Source organism: Bicyclus anynana, chromosome 14 (genome assembly GCF_947172395.1).
Source record: "Bicyclus anynana chromosome 14, ilBicAnyn1.1, whole genome shotgun sequence".
In the NCBI taxonomy this organism is placed as follows: Eukaryota; Metazoa; Arthropoda; class Insecta; order Lepidoptera; family Nymphalidae; genus Bicyclus; species Bicyclus anynana.
This window is the reverse complement of record NC_069096.1, coordinates 11,453,098-11,471,558: the sequence shown is the minus strand read 5'-3', so window position 1 is coordinate 11,471,558 and position 18,461 is coordinate 11,453,098. Positions and strand designations below refer to the sequence as shown.

General features: G+C 34.2%; 3 protein-coding genes across 3 annotated transcripts in view; 2 read left to right on the top strand and 1 right to left on the bottom strand.

The window, feature by feature from the left end:
* LOC112043590 (malate dehydrogenase, mitochondrial-like) overlaps positions 1 to 18,461 on the top strand; it is a 221,788-nt gene that overhangs the window by 65,167 nt on the left and 138,160 nt on the right. The gene's annotated exons all lie outside the window — the stretch shown is intronic.
* Positions 915 to 12,762, top strand: LOC112043539 (geminin; the record flags this gene model as incomplete). Its single annotated transcript, XM_024079008.2, is given in 5 exon segments — positions 915 to 938; positions 8,088 to 8,209; positions 8,927 to 9,067; positions 9,331 to 9,457; positions 10,164 to 12,762. Coding segments are annotated over 4 exon segments (501 nt in total). The 3' UTR covers positions 10,278 to 12,762.
* Positions 13,236 to 17,748, bottom strand: LOC112043540 (uncharacterized). The gene is made up of 4 exons (XM_024079009.2): positions 17,560 to 17,748; positions 17,198 to 17,483; positions 15,801 to 16,334; positions 13,236 to 15,265 (listed from the first exon to the last, which is right to left on the bottom strand). Coding segments are annotated over exons 1-4 (1,131 nt in total). The 5' UTR covers positions 17,562 to 17,748; the 3' UTR covers positions 13,236 to 14,956.

Genomic DNA, 18,461 nt, shown 5'->3' with positions numbered 1-18,461 from the left:
GGTAACGAAATAAAACCTGGTGAAGATAATCTCGAATTAATGACGGAATCTTTTAGAAACCTGATCTATGAGGCTAAAATTGTTTATTAAACCAATTATAATAATTACCTTAGGGTATCCATTTTTACACGTTTTATATTCACTTACTAAGTAATAAGTTAATTATTTATAATTAATTATATCCTTAATTTATAGAATTTAAGTTACATGAACATTATAGAAAAAGATAAGATAATTATCAGTTTTTATCACAATACACATTCACCATCTTCAAAGTATTTTTTTTACTGATCCATAAAATCTATTCTATTCCAATTGCAATTCAGTGACATTGACATCATTCATCATGACAATTGAAAATTGACACTTGGCATTAACTTTTTAACACTATGGCTTTACGACTATAAGTTCCAGACTTTCTAAATCTAAATTGACATTATAGATAAAACTCGAGAAAAATAAACAGTACAGAGGAAATTGTAATGTGAAGCATAAGCTTTTGTGAGTTTAGATCAAATGACAGTTTTTGTCGCTAAAAACGCAGCGATTCACGGTGTGATTCACGTTGCCAATTCGTTGTTGTTATTATTATTGTATAAAAGACAAATTGGGTAGTCTGTTGGCTGCGTTATTATTTTTTATTCTCTTGAGTATCTATGGTATCTCTAAATTTGGCGGGAAATTCTACGCCATGTGCAAGTGACAGTTGTTTTAAGTGTCAACTCAACTGTCAAACATTTTTGTTAATGTTTGTGATTTTGATTTGAATTTTGTGTTTGTGAATTGAATCAGAATTCAGAAATTAAAATCTATTTGAGGTAAAATTATTACATATTCAAAATTCAAATCCAATATCTCGTTGTCCGTAAAAGCCTCATTCGAGTTACGACTGTGTTTAAAGTACCTACTTCGAGTCACTTGAATATTCTCCGTTAGCCGTAAGTATTGTTTCCTGTCGCTTAAATTCTGCTTATATTATCTAAACCAGTGGCTGTCTGACTATGGTCTGTCCCTCTCAGTGGACAAATGTCAGGCAGTGAGGTTTACCAGGAAAAGATCCCTCCCTGACTTCCAAATTTTTATTGAGGGTCAACCAATCAACCTTGAAGATAATGTCAAATTCTTGGGCATTAATTTAGATAATCGACTGAACGGATTGGCTCATTGTGAATATGTGGTTAAAAAATGTGAAAAGGGCATTAATGTTTTAAGAGCAGTTGCCGGGGTCTGGTGGGGTGCTCACCCATATTCACTTAAATTATTGTACAATGCCCTAGTTAGAAGCTATATGGATTACTGTTTGTTTGTTATGGATCCTTTTAACAAAGCAGGTTGCGAAAAATTAAATAAAATTCAATTTAAATGCCTTAGAATTATTCTAGGAGCAATGAAATCTTCCCCACTAATGCCTTACAGGTAGAATGTGTTGACCTCCTTTATCTATCCGTCGCCAATATCTTTGTGACCGGTATGTTAGCAAGGTGTTACAGTTATCATCACATCCTCTTTGGCCCAAATTAATTCAATTGTCCCGCACTCCCCACTGTCGTTACTCCTCTTCCTATTTACTAGACAGCTTCACGAAATTTAATAGCCTCCCTCATCCTATATCAAAATAAAAAAAAAAAAAAAAAAAAAAAAAAATAAAAATAGTTTATTTCAGTAACATTAATCAGTAACAAAAAATAAAAGGCTAGAGTCTTCTTTTAAGAGTTGTAAACTCCTGTGACAGAAGACTCCGCTCTTCCATAACAAGCAGTAATACAATTTTTTAAATTAATCATAGTGGGTAAAAATAAAACTAATAAAAACATGTGTATGTGTGTATGTGTGTGTGTGTGTGTGTGTGTGTGTGTGTGTGTGTTAGGTTAATCTTGTACTCGTATTATGTAATTGGCTTCAGTAGAGATTCAACTTCTTCATAATTTTGTGTTAATAAGTATTCTTTTAATATTTTTTTGCAAGTATATAAATTCAAAGGATATATATTCAGTTTTCTGTTGATTATGTTATACAAATAACTTGATTGTGAAAAATATTGCTTTCTAGCAAAAGCGGTTCTGGTGCGTTCTGTTTTTGCAACAATATATCTATTTCTTTTAGTAGTAGGCTTAAAAGTTAGGGATATGTGCTTTCTAAGAACCATATTTAAAACATATAGCTTCCTGACTGAGAGTAATTCCGCAATAGAGTATAATTGTGTAGTAGGGAACATATATGGTTTGAAGAGCATGACTTTTAGGAGAGAACGCTGGGCACGCTCTAGTTCCAGAAATCTTGTTTTAGATGCGCCACCCCAGGCAGTAATGCAATAGGACATAACTGATTGAGCTAATGCTAAATAAACGGTAATTAAAATTTTTTTAGACGCAATGTGCCTTAAGTTTTTGAATATCCATCCAAGTTTCCGAATTCTGTTTGATACTAGGTCAATATGAGAATACCAAGACATACGGTAATCTAGTATAACACCAAGGTATTTAAAGGTGGACACCTTTTGTAAAGTCGCGCAATGACAGCTGGGATTGTCTCCTATACATGTATGTATTTTTATTTCATATTTTGGGGTTGGTTGGGAACGTTCACAGATAGAAAAGCACATATAGTTTGTTTTACTAGTATTAAGTGTCAGGAGGTTTGAATTAAGCCACTTTGCAATAATTCTGAGCCCATTTTCAGCGTGGTAACGGACATCTTCCCAAGAGTTTCCAGTAAATACAATTGCAGTATCATCTGCGTACGAGAAAATATGTCCATTTCTTATCTTGAGATTGCAAAGTTCGTTAATATACACCAAGAATAGAGTAGGACCAAGAACGCTTCCCTGGGGAACTCCGTAATTGATATTTAATTCATTACTGATGTATTTATCAATCTTGACCATTTGAGTACGACCACTTAAATAGCTCTGAAACAAAGATAATGTTTTATCTCTCATTCCGATAGATTCTAGTTTATGCAAGAGTATGGGGACAGAGACAGTATCAAATGCCTTTTTCAGATCAAGGAAGACTGTAAGACATTTCTTGTTGGTATCCAGTTTTTTTATTATTAGTGTAGTAAGATTTGTTACAGCATCTTCAGTGGATTTTCCTCGCCTAAATCCAAATTGGGATTCTGATAGTATAGCGCGTTGTTCTAGGTAGCTTAGTAGTCGATTGTTAATCAATTTTTCTAGAATTTTTGAAGTAGCAGGGAGTACTGAAATCGGTCTGTAGTTGCTCACATCATCTCTATTACCACACTTATGCACAGGTGTTATGACGGATTTTTTTAAGTATGCGGGAAAAATACCTTTACTAAAACATAGATTTGCAAAGTGCACAATAAGAGGAGTTATTAAGTTATTAGCAAGTTTTAGGAATTCGGTAGGAATGTTATCCCACCCCGACGCGCTACTCGTCTTCAGGCTCATAAGTACTGCACTAACTTCTGCGATATCTGTATCAAGCAGTCCAAAAGACGAACAGTGGGTGTAGGATGTTGTAACTAGCGTAGAAGATTGTTGCTGCATGTTATTTTGGAGAATATTTTTAGCCAAGGATTCTCCAATACTGGCAAGAAAATAATTAACACAGTTAACTGATTCGGTAGGAGAGGACTTAGTTTTCAACAGTTCGGTAGCGTTATTGTTTGAGCTATTTAAGTGTGTAAAATTTTTAATATTCTTCCAGAGAGCTCTATAATTTTTAGACTTGGCTAACTGCTCTTTTTCATAGTTCCGTTTAAGTTTTTTAATTAAGTTATTGCAAAAATTACGATACCTTTTATACACATTTTTTAAATTTTCGTCAGTTGGGTTGTGACGCACACTTTTTTGTAATTTATTTCTATGTCGAATGCAGCGCAAAATTCCTGGAGTTATCCATGGTTTAATAACGCGTTTATTTTTAGGTAGTACTATAGTTCTAGTGTTTTTGTCTAGTGAATCCTTAATCTCATTTGTTAACTTTTCAATTATTAGTTCAGGGTTATTGTAACTAAGAAGGATAGATAGATTTTTATTAGCAAGATTATGCAGTGCTTCATTAAAGTCAGTAATAGTTTTCGTTTTTGGGCACCGTCTGTCATCAATATTTGAGAAACATAAAAATACCATGAGGTGATCGGTAATAGTAGTATTTAATACGGCAATAAAGGCAGAACGTTTAGATTTTTCTAATTTTAGGAGAATATGGTCTAAACAGTTGTCTTGTCGGGTTGGAAACGAATGGCCAGGAAGCAGACCATGATGAGTAATCATATTCAGGTAATTTATCCTGTTATTGCGTTCGTTAGTGTTTTCTAAGGATTTTGAAATAATATTTATATTTATGTCGCCTGTTATGGTAATATTTTTGTAAGATTTAATTTTTTCTAGATGTAAGTTTAGTGACTGAATGAAGCAGTCAGCATTGTTATTTGACGGTGAGCGATAAATACCTAAAATGAGAATGTTGTTATTTATAGTTAACTGTAAGCAGGATGCATGAGTAAGCTGGATTTCTGTTACACTGAACTTAAGTGAATTCTTTATATACATAACTACACCATCACATTGATTTAAATGAGAGGTTGATACGAAAGATGAATAATTTGTAAGTTGTGGTAAAGGTTTATCCTTATTGAGCCAGCATTCTGTTAAGATTAAAACGTTAGGCTCACTATTTAGTTGTGATATGACCACTTGTAGGTCATCGAAGTTAGAGTAGACGCTTCTGATATTTTGCGTTATTATAGTAATGTCCTGATTTTTAATACTAGTGTGATTAGGAAGGTCACAGATGTCAGATTGCACTGCTTTAGATATTTCTGCATTGTCTAGATCTGTTTGTGTTAGTGACATATTATCCATAATGTAGTTTAAGAGGACTGAATTTAATCACCATTACAAAGGATTGTATGAAAAGATACATTTGTATGTAGTAATACGAAATTCGTTTAGTAGGAAGTATATCTCTACGTTGTGTAGTAGTGAAAGTAGGTTCTATGTAGGTGTGTAATATTGTGATGAAGAGTAAATTGATTTTTGTGTTAAAGCGGGTAAGTGTGTTAAGAACATATGTGTGTGCTATAGTACACAAAAACATAAAATGAGTGTTAGTTGAACATATGTTAAGCAATGAAATTAGTAACATAATCCTATTTACAAAAAATATAAGCAATTGAAATAACTTAAGTACAATTACATCTAGTCATGATTCTTGCAGTAGGCGTGAGATTTGAGCTTCATTTTTTATAGTAATTATAGCAGAGTTCTCATTCTTCCTTACATACACTTTTCCATATGATGTCCAACAAAATTTGTATGTCTTCGCCTTCACCAGTTCACGCGCAAGAAAGTAAAGACGAGCACCTTTAGGAGTAAGTTGGTCCGATACAAAAATCGGAGTATCTTCAGAGGTGCGGCAACCCAAATTTTTGGCACACAGCTTTGATTTATGTTTGACATTAAAGTTTTTACACATCTTTAGCATATCAGCTTTTAGTATGGTAGATGAGGTTTCAATAACAATAGGTGGGCTTGTGACTCCTTCTCTCTTCCCTCGAACTCTATAAATATCTACTATATCAGATTTTGTAAGACTACTACCAACAGAGTTCGACAAACAGGTCACCATTTCAATTAAGTCTTCTTTCGACTCGTTTGACTTTTTAGGCGCATTTTTTATTTCAAAATTGGCTTTTCTACCTACTCTTTGTAAGTCTTCCATTTTCTCCTCCAGTGTAAGTATATATTTTCTGTCCTCTTTAGCCTGGGATTCCAATTTTTCAATTTTATTTTTATAGTCCTCATTTTGTGCTATAAGAAAGGATATAGTTTTCTCGATATTATTATTGGACTTTTGTATGTCTTTAAGAGTCGGTACAATCTTTTTTATCTCCTCAACTTGCGCTGAAAACAAAGTCTTTATTGTATCCATCATTTCCTCCCTGAAGACGGACAGCTCTGAAGGGGCAATCTCATCGAATTTTCTTTTGTTTCGAAAGGAAACGAAATTTGGCGGTGTGATTTGGCAGGAGCTATCCAGGTTAGGATCTGACATTGACTTGTCCATCATAATAGTAGCTGGTTTTTTATCTATGTTTTGTTAGTGTATCAAATCCAGTATTATTTTATGATCAATGACCACGGAAAAAAACTATTTAGTTTAATCTATGTCTGGAACGTATATCAATGGTTCTGAGTACCAGGATCGCATAAGACCGCGCAAGTAATTAGGTACGGTCGCACGTTAACTCAAGATGGCGTCGAGCAGGCGGCGCCTGCGCTGGTTAACTCCTTCGGCAAGATGGCGTCGCTGGGTAGGAGGGGCTTGCAACTTATCGTAATGGCGGCTTCTTAATCGAGTTCTCCTGCTGCGCATGCACTCCTAGTACTTTATCCGTATTCTTTAAGTATAATTTTGTTTTAAAATAGATCAATTAATATTATTTTGATGTAAGGTCGATGATGGCGTAATTATTGAGGCGTGGCTTCTTACTTACAGTAATGGCCGCTTCCAATTTTATTGATGGCCGCTTCTTTATTAGAAACCTCCTTGGAAATGATGCACTCCTATTTTCTTAAACTTATTTTTTGAGCGAAAATAACGTAAAATATTTTTTTAATTATGATTAACACTATGTCGGCACGTCTACTCGTAATCGAGGTCCGGGGGGAAGAGTCTGGAAAAATTCCAATATAACCCACTTTTTTCCACGCCATATAAAGCTCTGTTATATAACCCCCCTATCATCACAGATCTAGGCCTAGTTAAAGGAGCCCCAGATACTAGCATTAAATTTCAAGCCATTATTAATCAAAATTGGTCAAATCATCTACATATTTATACTGATGCATCAAAGTTATCCCCAGATGGATGTGTTGGTGCTGCCTGTTGGGTTCCCAGGTATAAGATAATATTAAAATTCAAATGTCCTCCCGAGTCTTCTGTGTTCACAGGAGAAGCCACTGCTATATTGGAAGCAGTCCTGTTTGCACAGTCCCATAACATTCAACAGACGGTTATTTTTACAGACTCATTAAGTTGTTTATTGTCCATTAAAGAAAACCCATTCAAAAGCAAATCAAGGTTTCACATAATCTTAAAGATCAGGCAAGCTCTGCTGTCAAGTTATCAAAGAGGACTATCCATCTTGCTTGTTTGGATCCCAAGCCACTCCGGAATCCCTGGAAATGAGACTGCCGATTCATGTGCAAAAGCTGCCGTGATTACTGGCTCCCTTGAGTATTTTGAAAATTCTTCGCAAGACTTGACTGCCCTGGCTAAAACTTATCTGGATAGATCTTGGGAGTCCTTCTGGAATGAATCAAAATTGGTGAAAGGCAAACATTATTCATCTATCCAACCAAATATACCAAGACGTCCCTGGTTTTTCTTTCAAAAAATGACTGAACGTTGGGTTCTTACAACTATTTCTCGTTTGCGTCTTGGTCACTCATGTACACCTGTGCATCTAAACAAGCTCCGGATTAGGGATAACTCTATCTGTGAGTGTGGTTTGGATGAAGGCACTGTTACTCATCTCCTTTTTAACTGTCCCAGACTTCTTCATCCTCTCTATGACATTCTTCCCCCAAAAGTCCCTCGTCCTTTAAGTGTTAAATGTTTGTTAATGTTTGTGTTTAGTCCATATTGTAGATTTTTATGTAAATATGTAGAATGTAATAAGATTAAATTGTAATATATGTTTATACTATGTAAATTATTTTAAATATTTTGTTAATATTAATATATGTTATTTGTGTTGTTATAGGTTAGGAACTAACAAAAATATTATGTAATAGTAACTATCTAGTAGATCCTCAAAATTGAACTTGTCAGCTCTCACTGAACAATCTCCTTCGTGCCTTCTCCATCTACTCGACACTGGCGAGATAAACCGTGCCCAGTTGGCACAAATGAAAGCCATTAAGAAGAATTGAATTGAATTGTTTGATTAAATTGTTTTTTAATACAAAAGCAATATAACCCGTAACCTGAATTGCTGTGTCCATTTGGACCCAAGACTAACAAAAAATCGTATAATTTCAAAACGCGCGTTGGGCGCATCGATCTAATATTTCTAATATCAGTTGAAATAAAGGTTATTTTTTTTTTCAGACCATGCCCCGAACCACTAGGAAATCGCTCAAAGTGCTGCAGCACACAGCATCAGATACAGAAAATTTGGTGGGAAGACCATCAAAAACATTAAAACATCAACTGACTCAAGAAACTCCTGTGTAAGTTTACTTCATCATCATCAACCCATATTCGGCTCACTGCTGAGCTTGAGTCTCCTTTCAGAATGAGAGGGGTTAGGCCAATAGTCCACCATGCTGGCCCAATGGCAGACTTCACTTATGAATTCTAACTAAAGATTATTCCACCCAATTCTATGGTATAAGACACAGGCTCACTGGTGTTTCAACAGTGTTCCCCCTCTGCTACAACAGTGTACCCACCTTACCTTACATAGCCTATAAGAATCTAACAATATAAACTTATGGTGAAATTTATTAGGTCTGCTTCATTTTATATATATTTACCTAGTAATTTCCATTTTACCAACACATACATGGGACACACAGCTAAAGTCCTAACTTGTAGATAAATAATATAAAAGTTTAAATATTAATTTAAATTATAGATTAGATCATCATCATTATCAAACCATATTCGGCTCACTGCTGAGCTCAAGTCTCCTGACAGAATGAGAGGGGTTAGGCCAATAGTCCATACTAGAGAATTAAGAAAATTCTCTGGTATGCTGGTTGTCTCACGATGTTTTTCCTTCACCATTTGAGACACATAATATTGTCTCAAATGGCGAAAAGTTGGTGCATGCCCCAGACCAGATTTGAACCTACACCCTCCAGAATTGAAGACAGAGGTCATTTAGATTTGATATTAATATTCTATTTCTGATTTAATTCAATAGTTTTTTCTTCCATTTACAGAGAAGTTGAAGTTAAGAGGAAGAATCTGTCCAAAGAGAAAGAAACCCAAGTGAATCTGGAAAACAAGATAACTGCCGACGATCTCACTAATCCTGATGGACCGTCCACCAGATATTGGCAAATACTAGCTGAGAAGAGACAGTGAGTAAACAACAAAATCAAATTATTTACCATGATACTGAATGATAGTACATTTTTGGTTTATTTATTTATTTTTAAGGCTCCAAATGTACATAGTACAAAAACAGAACCCTTATAAACTTACGCACATTCAGATGTCGGTCTGATTTTTTTTAACTCATTAATATAAAATGCCAAAAATTTATGAACATGCTGTGTCAAGTTCTTGTTTTTGGGCAACCCTGTTCTATGATGTGTTTTTAATATTTGCAAATTTTCCATAGAGTGGCATTGCAAGAAATGTATGAGGAAAATGAAAAGCTTCGTAAGATGTGTGAAGATCTCAAACAAGACCTCGTCCGAAACCAGCAGCTGTTAGATGAGGCCAATAGTTTTGTTGAAGTTATTAAGGTAGTGTGTTTTTATTTTGTTTGAATGAGTGTGGAAGCCTCAACATTTAAGAGGTTTCTTGAGTCAAGAGCGATGCTATACTAATGCTGCTATTGACAAAGGTCAATAGCAGCATTAGTATTATTGTGAAGTCAACTGTTTTCTGAGGATGCTCCAGTTTATAAGTTTTTTTTAAATTAGCCCTTGATTCCGATCTCACCTGATGGTAAGTGATGATGCAATCTATGAAGAAGCGGGCTATCTTGTTAGGAGGATGAAAAGCCACACCCCTTGCGGTTTCTACACAACATTGTACCAGAACTCTAAATCGCTTGTTGGTATGTCTTTGTTGGTAGGCCGTTAACCCACCAGCCAGACCTGCGCCTATTAAGAAAACCTCAATTGGCTCAACCGAGATTCGAAGCCAGGACCTCCGTCTTGCATACCACTGCCACGGAGGCTGTCATAACATGTCATAATTCTTTCATTTCTGGATGATATTGTCACTTAGATTCGTTTTCAGTTTTGGCAGATTGATTTGGTAAGATTGTTTATGATGACCTTTTTTAGAAATTTTGTCTTTCTGTCCAGAATAACTTCTGAAAGGGCTGAACCAATTATTAAGCAACATATAGGGTACATTTGTTCCCGAATAGTGTAAAACTGAATTTCAATATGTTAGTGACCCATAAAAATAGAGTAATATTGATGATATGTGTTAACACAGGAGGAGTTAGCAAACGCTGGTACAGATGACACAGGGATAGATGTCAACGACGTCAGCACAGCTGAGGAGACTGCGGAAGACGAAACGGATCTAGACGCATCCAAAGATCAATAAATATATTAGCTTAGTACTTAATATTAATGGCTGGTTATGCAGTGCAAGTTGCATGAATTAGGAATTGTCAACTATTGCATCTTATATACCCAGTGGCACAGAGATGTTGGAGTAACGGAGCCAACTGCCTCGTGCAAGCGATATTGTAAATTGAAAAAAAATACAAATGTGCACATCTCATAAACTCATTAGTCAAAATTTAAAAAAAAAAATCTTTTAGAAACCTGCAGTAATGTTGGCCTCCCTCGGTTTGTCATTTCTTTTCAATTTTCTTTTCTTGGTAGTTCCATACAAAACCAACCTGGATGTGAAATGTTTATCAACAAATTAAAAACTGAGTTGTAAATAAATAGTAATTTTATATTAATAATAAAATTGTTGACAAATTTCATTAAAACAGCTTAGATAAATTATTAAACAGTTAATATCTTTTAAATAACATTTTATGAAAAAAAAAAAATACTATGTTCATAATTTTCAATAAATTTAGTACAAAAATTACATGTTTTCTACCTTAATTTTTTATTTGTTTGTTGACAAACATTAAACATTGATTAGGATTTTATTATTGCAATAAATCTTGTTTTCCAATATGCTATGTAAATCAGGACTATTCCATAAATTATTTAAAGTAACAGTTGAAACAATTATGTTAGTGGAAAATTTCAGTGTGCCTTGTGTGACTGAAATGAATTAAACCCATAACTATGCCACTTAATACCAATTTTTCGACTAGGCAATTATATTATCAAACTACTGTCATAATGTCAATTATAGTAGGGGAGCCCGAGGTGCTAAATTTGCAGTTACTAAAGCATTTGGTAGATTAAATGGTTATATCCTTTTTTCTATTATAGAGGTGGAAAAAAAACTACAGACTTTAAAAACAACTTTTTACTTTGGCTTATTGAAATCGTCAGAAAACATGAGCGATTATTCAGGAGATTATTTCACTCAAAATAAGTAAAAAAATTACCCGCGCTCGTGGCTCGATAACAGAAAAATAAGGGTTTTATTTTGTAACTTTGGTACCCTCTCATTGCATTGCGTTACGCTCAAATCAGATTTTCGAAATGCACACCTTTTAGCTATTAACTCACCTACCTTATCTTAATCTGACTTGCTGGTTGAGTATTTCCGAAGTTAGTTTTTTTTGGTTGCCCTAAACATACCACTATTATGGGCTCATACTTGGAGGTACTCAACAACGTGCAAGGTATAGTCCCTTATGTTTATCTGCTGCGCTCGAGTAACTGCAAAAATCCCCTCTTCGGCTCCCCTACTATTAGTAGTGTAGTTAATTACAATTCCTATCATATAATGCATCATGTCTCATATACTGCACTGTATAATTCAGTCAAGTGTTCCTTTAGACTAAAATGCTGTCACATGGCTTTGTTTTTTGAAAATCCTATAATGAGCAGGATCTTTTGTTAGCGTATTCTTTTTTCACAATTAATGTAAGGTGGTATTTTGTTTAATATTCTGTGTGTTAGCTGTTATTTTCACTTATTAACTTAGGATCAGTTCTGATAATTTTCTACTTCTATTAGAACTGTTTACCTATTACTTGTACCTACACAGCTAGCTGATATGAAAGTAAAAATAATATGTTCAATTTAGCTTCATATAATTAGTTTTTATTTAATGTAATGATGTAGTTTTTGTTTAGCTTTCATATTTATTTTTAGTGTTACGACCACGTCATAATGCTTTATCAAAATAAATATTTTTATTAATATTGAGCCATTCTTATATGCCACATTTGATTTTCTTACATAAATCAGTATTCTGTCATTTTAAATAATTATGAGTTACAATATTTTGTTAGTAAAGTTTCTTATGACTAGCTGATGCCGCGCGGTTTCACCCTGTGGTTCCCGTTCCCGTAGGAATACGGGGATAATATATAGCCTTAACTTTCCTTGATAAATAGGCTATGTAACACTGAAAGAATTTTTCAAATCGGACTAGTAGTTTCTGAGATTAGCGCGTTCAGACAAAAAACCAAATTCTTCAGCTTTATAATATTAGTATTGATGAGTTGTAACCATTGTTACAAATATTCATAAACATATATTAAGATTTTAACCTACATTTTCTTTGAAGTAAAGACTATCACTACTTTGGCGAAATTTGAGATTTAAATCCTTATCTATGTTTATAAAGAAGGCTATCATAGTTTAGTAAACATCTACCGAAACTAATTCTATCTTTTACTAAGCTATCTATAACTAATCACTTTTAATTTTTTTGTTTTTTAACATTGTTTGTTAGTTCACATCTCATCTACAAAATATGAAAAATGTAATTTTATTTTTTAAATGCAAAAAATAATTGCAGCTGTCAAATGTCGCTCATAAAAATGGCTTTACTTTAACTTTATCAAAAATAATTAAAAATTAATATAAGGTAGTTTTATAATCAAAATGGTTATGAACACCAGACTTATTTAAAAATTAATAAAGATATTCTTTAAATAAAATACATTTGTTTCAATTATAAAATTATAATTCCTTAGTCCTAAGTTTACATAGGTGGATTCTTTATAATAATACAAAACCATTATTACATTGCAACCAAATAATCAAAATATTGTCAATTTTTAAATAATTAATTTGAGTTTGACTTCTTTTAAGTGCACATCGGCAATTATTCATAAAACTGAAGAAGAGGCCACAATTCACAGACCAATCCAAGACGATTGAAGTTTTCCTAATTGGTACCGGCAAAGACGTACCGCCAAGCGATTTAGCTTTCCGGTACGATGTCGTATAGAAACCGAAAGGGGTGTGGATTTTCATCAACCTCCTAGTTAGCCCGCTTCCATAGACTGCATCATCACTTACCATCAGGTGAGATTGTAGTCGAGGGCTAACTTGTAAAGAATAAAAAAAAAGAAGACCAATATAATATACCCCTGAATAAATTCTCACTTGTTTTTTTCTTTAATTGTAACTTGAAATTAAAATTGTCAACTGAAGCCAATACTAATCTACCATATTATTTACATTAGGTTTTGAGCATGTTGTGATAAATAATACTATTTATCAAATGTGGGGAAGAATATTCAAAACATAGATACTTTGTTTTCTATTTATTGACACAAATCCATTGTCATATGGTACCTATCCACTTCATTTTCTGCCTTAAGCATTAATAAGTCATAAGTCAGAAAACGCAAACTTTTGGCTTGAACTTGTGGCACCTAAAGTCCTTGTTCCTGGAACATTCCTAAATGCTGATTGAAACTGTTGACTTTTAAACTTGTTATGACATTCTAATAAAGTCTGATATAGGTTAACGAGTACAAAAACTTTTTATTTTAACTTTATATAGGTTATCGAGTACAACAACTTTAACTAACTAGATAAGCCTGTCTCTATGTGCATCTGATAGAGAATTGTCGTCACAAGAATTAACAATACTTAAATTGCAGATTTCTTAAGAATAAAGTGGTGCAATATAATTCCCCACAAATGCACTATATTTTGCACACAACTACACATGCTTAGGGCCAACAAAATAACCGTTGTTTACACTATGGCAAATTAAAATACCCTGTAGCTTGTTACAGTGAAACCTTACAGTCCGCATCTAGTAGGTACTGCTGGCTTATTCACTATTTTGGTCTTTATTATCAACCTATTACCTATAAAAACATCAAATAAATTGACAAAATGTCATTTACCTACTATGTGATATCCACCTGTAAGCATTGGTTTCAGGGGATGACATTTTTACATTATGGTATTAGCCTGCAGGTAATACCATATATATAAAAATTAATTGCTGTTCGTAAGTCTCACTAAAACTAGAGATTGGCTGGACGGATTTATCTTATCTTGGTTTTAAAATGTTTGTGGAGGTATAGGGAAGGTTTAAAAGGTTGATAAATTTATTTAATTAGGGATAGGAGAGGGGTAGGGTAGGGATAGGGAAGAATCGCACAGTCAAGCGAAGCTTGACTGGGCCCGCTATTATATTAATAAAACAGCGAGAACTTATTCAAGGTCCCTTGTATTAAGGTCATATAATTTAAAAGCCAACAAATAATCCAGTCCCCTCTTTACTTTTTACATACTAGTTACCACATTAAAAATAAAGATAGATAAAGAGTAGTATTGTGGTATTTCTTATCTTTTTCACTGTACCAAATTTCATGCAGATCCATTCAGCCATTTTGGAACTCATAAGTGATATATGTGTATGTTAAACACATTATTAGTGTATGCTAACTCAAAGTATATTGTGATTTTCACTAATACTTAACATAATAGCATCCAGTGGCAAGATTTTTTATAGTAAATTCTAATCTTGATCATGGATGGTTTCTGCCTACAGCTTGGAAACCGCTATTTCATTCTATGTCACAAATAACAAACTTGGAACAAAATAGTATTAGTTCGGTTTGTTTACAAGAACACGGATCCATACAAGATAACATTTATGAACCGTTGGAGAGTGTAACAGAACCTTCACTCCCCACCCGTCAGCCCCTCTCCCAATGTGCGCTGTGAGCGGGCGGCGCGCGCTTCATGAACCAGCACATGACTAAGGGCCCCGTATGTGTTCGAAACTTGTCGGGCATACTCCGACATTGTATTACGTGAGTTTAAGCCTTGTTTCATTATCAATCAATATGAATAACACTCACGATAGTTCAAATTCTAAAGTTGCTAAGCTGAACGTTTTTTCTCCAGAAACACCTTAAAATGATCATTAAAATTTGATTCATGTGTGAATGGTAATAAATCAGGGTACATAGTGATTTCCTTTAGTACATTGATGTTAACTCCATACGGCAGTACACTCCTAACTTTGTGATTCAAGCATCCAGTGGCGTGTATGTAGTAATTGATTATTAAATTGTAGATGAAATTTACATACTTATAGTCTAAGTTATCGTCTGTGCTGGGCTCGTGAGGTGAAAGAGGGTTTATACTGTTCAAATATCCTGATGTTATTATTGGTACTATGAAGTCTGCCTGCAATCAAAATAACACAATTCAACAAACAAACAATCTAAAAGTTGAAAAAACAAAACATACATCTGTACTAATAATAGCTAACCTGGCGAACATTGTTTTGAATTATCAGCATTAAAAATAGGGATTGATGGTAAAAGGATAAAAAATCAGGGTTTATTTTACTCTACCCTACCCCTACCCTATCTTTTTGGATCAAAATATATTTGATTAAAATTGGGCTATATTTTATCCATGTATTCCCATGGGAATGGGAACTAAATGAGTGAAACTGTGGTTTTGCTACTTAAATAATAATTTTTAAATCTTAGCCATGTAAATGATTGATAAAAGGTCAAACTGTTGTTGTTAATTTATCATAATATTTATTATAAAGGCCAACTAGATAAGGTAAAAATATAAATAAACTTTATCTTAATTTTGTGCTAGACAATAGACATTCATACTGAATCCCATATTCCCATGGGAACAGAAATAATAAATATGATTTCAAAATTTTCAAGTAAGTACTTGATTTTTAAAAGTACATACATACCTTTTCAAAATATTTCCTAATAAACTTTTCTGGATTTTGATATACTTGGTCCTTTCTATTACACAAAGTTATAACCTTCACTTTCTGGCCTTCCCAGTCATTGATATAGTGTTGAATGTTTATAGCTGTGTCTAAACCATCTTCTGTGTAAGTTAAAAACAGAATTGGACAATTATCATCATCTTCTACATTGTCATTGGGTGGTGGTCTTCGTGTAGGATGATTTGGTTTTGGGTCCTTGTCTTTTATAACATAATTTTTATTAAGCGCTGCAGGCAAGTCATTCTTTACTTCATTAGAAAAGTATATAGTTTTATTCCTAATTTTACTGCCACTTTGGTAACCACTGTCTTCTTTTTTATTGAAATATTGGCTCAAGTTGCAGAACGGTTCCTCAATAGACTTAAGAATGTCATACCTTTGCATTTTTTCCAAGGCATTCACTATTTTGTCTAATGTGGCGGATTCATTTTGCATGTACACTTTTATTACTATATCTGCCGGTGGATCATCTTTAACTGAATTTTCTATATACTGAAAATATTAAAAATAACTATTAACCAACTATTTAATTTCATTTCACCGCGGCTAGTTGCTTTGACTAGTGACAGAAGGGCTGGCTCATTTTTTGCACAAAGGATCAGCCTGGCTGTCCAACGCGGAAATGCAGCCAGTATTCTTGCCCCAATTCCATGTGGGCATGATTTATATAGTTATTAGGATAAGTTAGCTTTCCTTATTGTATTCTTTCTCAATAGAAAAAAAACCAACTATTCCATTGATATATTTTATTATATGCAGATAGCCTTAACTCTGTTTACATGAAATACTGTTTTTGTTTCTGTTTAAATCCTATGGGCACAGCTGATAAGTCCAGGATATAATGTATCTCAGCTGGCTGGGTTGCGGTAGTTTATGAAATGTTCCTGTGCTGTGCCGTGCTATAGAGCCGTGATAGTCCAGGGGATATAACCTCTGTCTCAGATTCCCGAGGGTATGGGTTCAAATCTGATCCGGGGCATCTTTCATTTGTGTGCATTTTAAGAAATGAGAATACCACATGTGTCAAACGATGAAGGAAATTGTGAGGAAACCTGCATACCAGAGAATTTTCTTTATTCTCTGTGTGTGTGAAGTCTGCCAATTGGCCTAACCTCTCTTATTCTGAGAGGAGACTCGAGGTCAGAAGTGAGCAGAATATGGGTTGATAATGATGATAAAAAGTTAACAGTTTCAACTATCATTACCAGCATATTCTTACTTACCTTACTTACCAGCCCACTACAGGGCCAGGCCTTTGTCCCTATAGGTGATATAGAGTGTTCCCACTACACTGCTCCAATGCAGGTAGATGGGCTATTAAATCCAAATAATAAATTCTCGAACTTTAGACTTACATTAAGATCCTCTTGAGCGACGCCTAGAGAACAACCCAGCTCCCTCCAAGTATTTGGGGAGCCCCCAATTGATTTGATAAGACATTTCCATGATTCGTAACACACAGCACCTCGTTTAGTTGACGCGTTTCTGTAGTACAGTATATTTGTATGGAGATTGCAGACGGTTTTGCTAAGCGTTTTTAGTTTAGTCATTTCCTTTAACCTGTCCTCTTTAAGTTTAGTTTCGAGATAAAGTGTATTTATACTAATCGTATCTACATCATTATAATCCTTGTCTGTGTTCCTGGAATAAGGAATTTCATTTAAAAACATAAATCATTTTAATTACCATGCTTTAGCAATTTTGTCTAGGTACTCACATTGTGAAATTATACTACTTGGATCTCTAGTGGTTTAAAACGAGTCTAAAATCACAGTCATTAATTTCAATATTTTGACTACGTAAAGTAAAATATTTGTAAAAATGTAAAGTAAACAGCAAATGCAAAATACAAATTACAAGGAAAATCTATCTGTGAGAAAGAAAATAAAAATGAAAGGAGGAAAGTGAGTAGTGACAACTGACAAGGGACAACTGACACTGACACACTGACAGTTGACAAGTTGATTTTTTTTTAATAATGAGCTTTACGGCTCTGAGTTCTTGACAAGTTGAGAGTTGATCAACATCACAGACAGGAATACGAAGATTAATGTGCTGGATGAAATGGTTCTCTGTCTACGCTCATCATCGATCATCATCCATCTCCACAAAACCACATATTTGAGGTTGGCAAAATATGTCAATCTTCTCCACTCACCTCCTATTACTCGTCAACAGCTGATAATCTTCTTTGGCTATCCTTTCCTCTTGTACGCTAAGGTGTTATATTCTGTAAGTCAATTTTTTTTTTGTCTACGGTTGCGGGCAACGCTTCGATCATTATTATGGTGGTTAAAATGCTTACGCTTAGGCTTAAGGATTTTTGGATTTACCGCCCAAAAATCGTTTATACTCGACTAAAATACTAAAGTAGTCCAAACTAGGCCTAATACACCGTACAGACTACTTTAGTATTTTAGTCGAGTACCTACGAACAATTTTTGGGCGGTACATGTAAACCCAAAGGTCAGGTGTACAAGTCGGTACACATAGGTTAATCCATAAATTCTTAGATACATAGATAGGTGTCAAAGCATAAATTGTTCGTACTCGACTTTCTTTTAATTTTAAATGCCTGTTTTTAATAGGCATTTAAAATTAAAAGAAAGTCATAGATAA